A 1267-nucleotide genomic window follows, 5' to 3' on the forward strand; every position below is an offset into this window, starting at 1 on the left:
AGTTTTAAATACTATCATTCAGTATAGTTGAATGATAAGTATAGTCCTCATCAAGTAAGTGGAAATAGATTTTGCATTAAAATTTTCTGGTTGATTATTTATATTTGACTTATTGATTATCAATATCAATGATTTAAGTTCATTTTATCTTCCTTTCTTTTCTTTCTATTTTTTTTAAAGGTAAAGCATTCCTTCCTGGAGTTTTTATCACGCATACCACATAGATGGAGAATAAAAGGAATGTGACTGAATTTATTTTGACAGGACTTACACAGAACCCTCAAGTGCAGAAAGTCGTGTTTCTGTTATTTTTGGTCTTATACATGGTAACACTCTCAGGCAACCTGCTCATTGTGGTTACCATTACCACCAGCCAGGCTCTGAACTCCCCCATGTACTTCTTCCTGACCCATCTTTCCTTGATAGACCTAATCTATTGTTCTTCTTCAGCTCCTAAGATGATTGTGGATTCCCTTCATGAAAAGAAAATTATCTCTTTTAATGGCTGTATGGCTCAAGTCTATGCAGAACACATTTTTGGTGCTACTGAGATCATTCTGTTGACGGTGATGGCCTACGATCGCTATGTCGCCATTTGCAAACCTCTGCACTATACCACCATCATGAGCCATAAGCTGTGCATTCTCCTGCTGGGAGTGGCGTGGGCTGGAGGATTTCTCCATGCAACCATTCAGATCCTCTTCACAGTCTGGCTGCCCTTCTGTGGCCCCAATGTCATAGATCATTTCATGTGTGACTTGTACCCTTTGTTGAAACTCGTCTGCATGGACACTCGTACCCTGGGTCTCTTTGTTGCTGCCAATAGTGGGTTCATCTGCTTATTGACCTTCCTCCTTTTGATGGTCTCCTATGTGGTCATCTTGAGCTCCTTAAAGAACTACAGCTTGGAGGGGAGGCGCAAAGCCCTCTCTACCTGTCTCTCTCACATCACAGTGGTCATATTCTCCCTTGTGCCCTGCATATTTGTATATCTGCGCCCAGTAACCACACTTCCTGTGGATAAAGCTGTTGCTGTCTTTTATACTATGGTGGCTCCTATGTTAAATCCCTTAATCTACACACTCAGAAATGCTGAGGTAAAAAATGCTATGAGGAAGCTCTGGAGGAACAAAGTGACTTCAGATAAAGATTAAATGAAATCGTTGAGCATTACAGATGGAAGTAATAGAGGTAATCTATCCCAAGCCTCTTAGACCTATGGATGAATTTATCCACCTAAGAAGAGGTTGGATGATACTTGCAGCTA

General features: G+C 40.7%; 1 protein-coding gene across 1 annotated transcript; it reads left to right on the forward strand.

Annotated features, from left to right (window-relative positions):
• The first annotated feature begins 224 nt into the window (after positions 1-224).
• On the forward strand, positions 225-1154 carry LOC102251858 (olfactory receptor 4C12). Its single transcript, XM_005859276.1, has one exon. The coding sequence runs from the start codon at positions 225-227 to the stop codon at positions 1152-1154; it is 930 nt and encodes a 309-aa protein (XP_005859338.1).
• Positions 1155-1267: the final 113 nt, after the last annotated feature.

The sequence above is a fragment of the Myotis brandtii genome, unplaced genomic scaffold (assembly GCF_000412655.1).
Source record: "Myotis brandtii unplaced genomic scaffold, ASM41265v1 scaffold12489, whole genome shotgun sequence".
Lineage (NCBI taxonomy): Eukaryota > Metazoa > Chordata > Mammalia > Chiroptera > Vespertilionidae > Myotis > Myotis brandtii.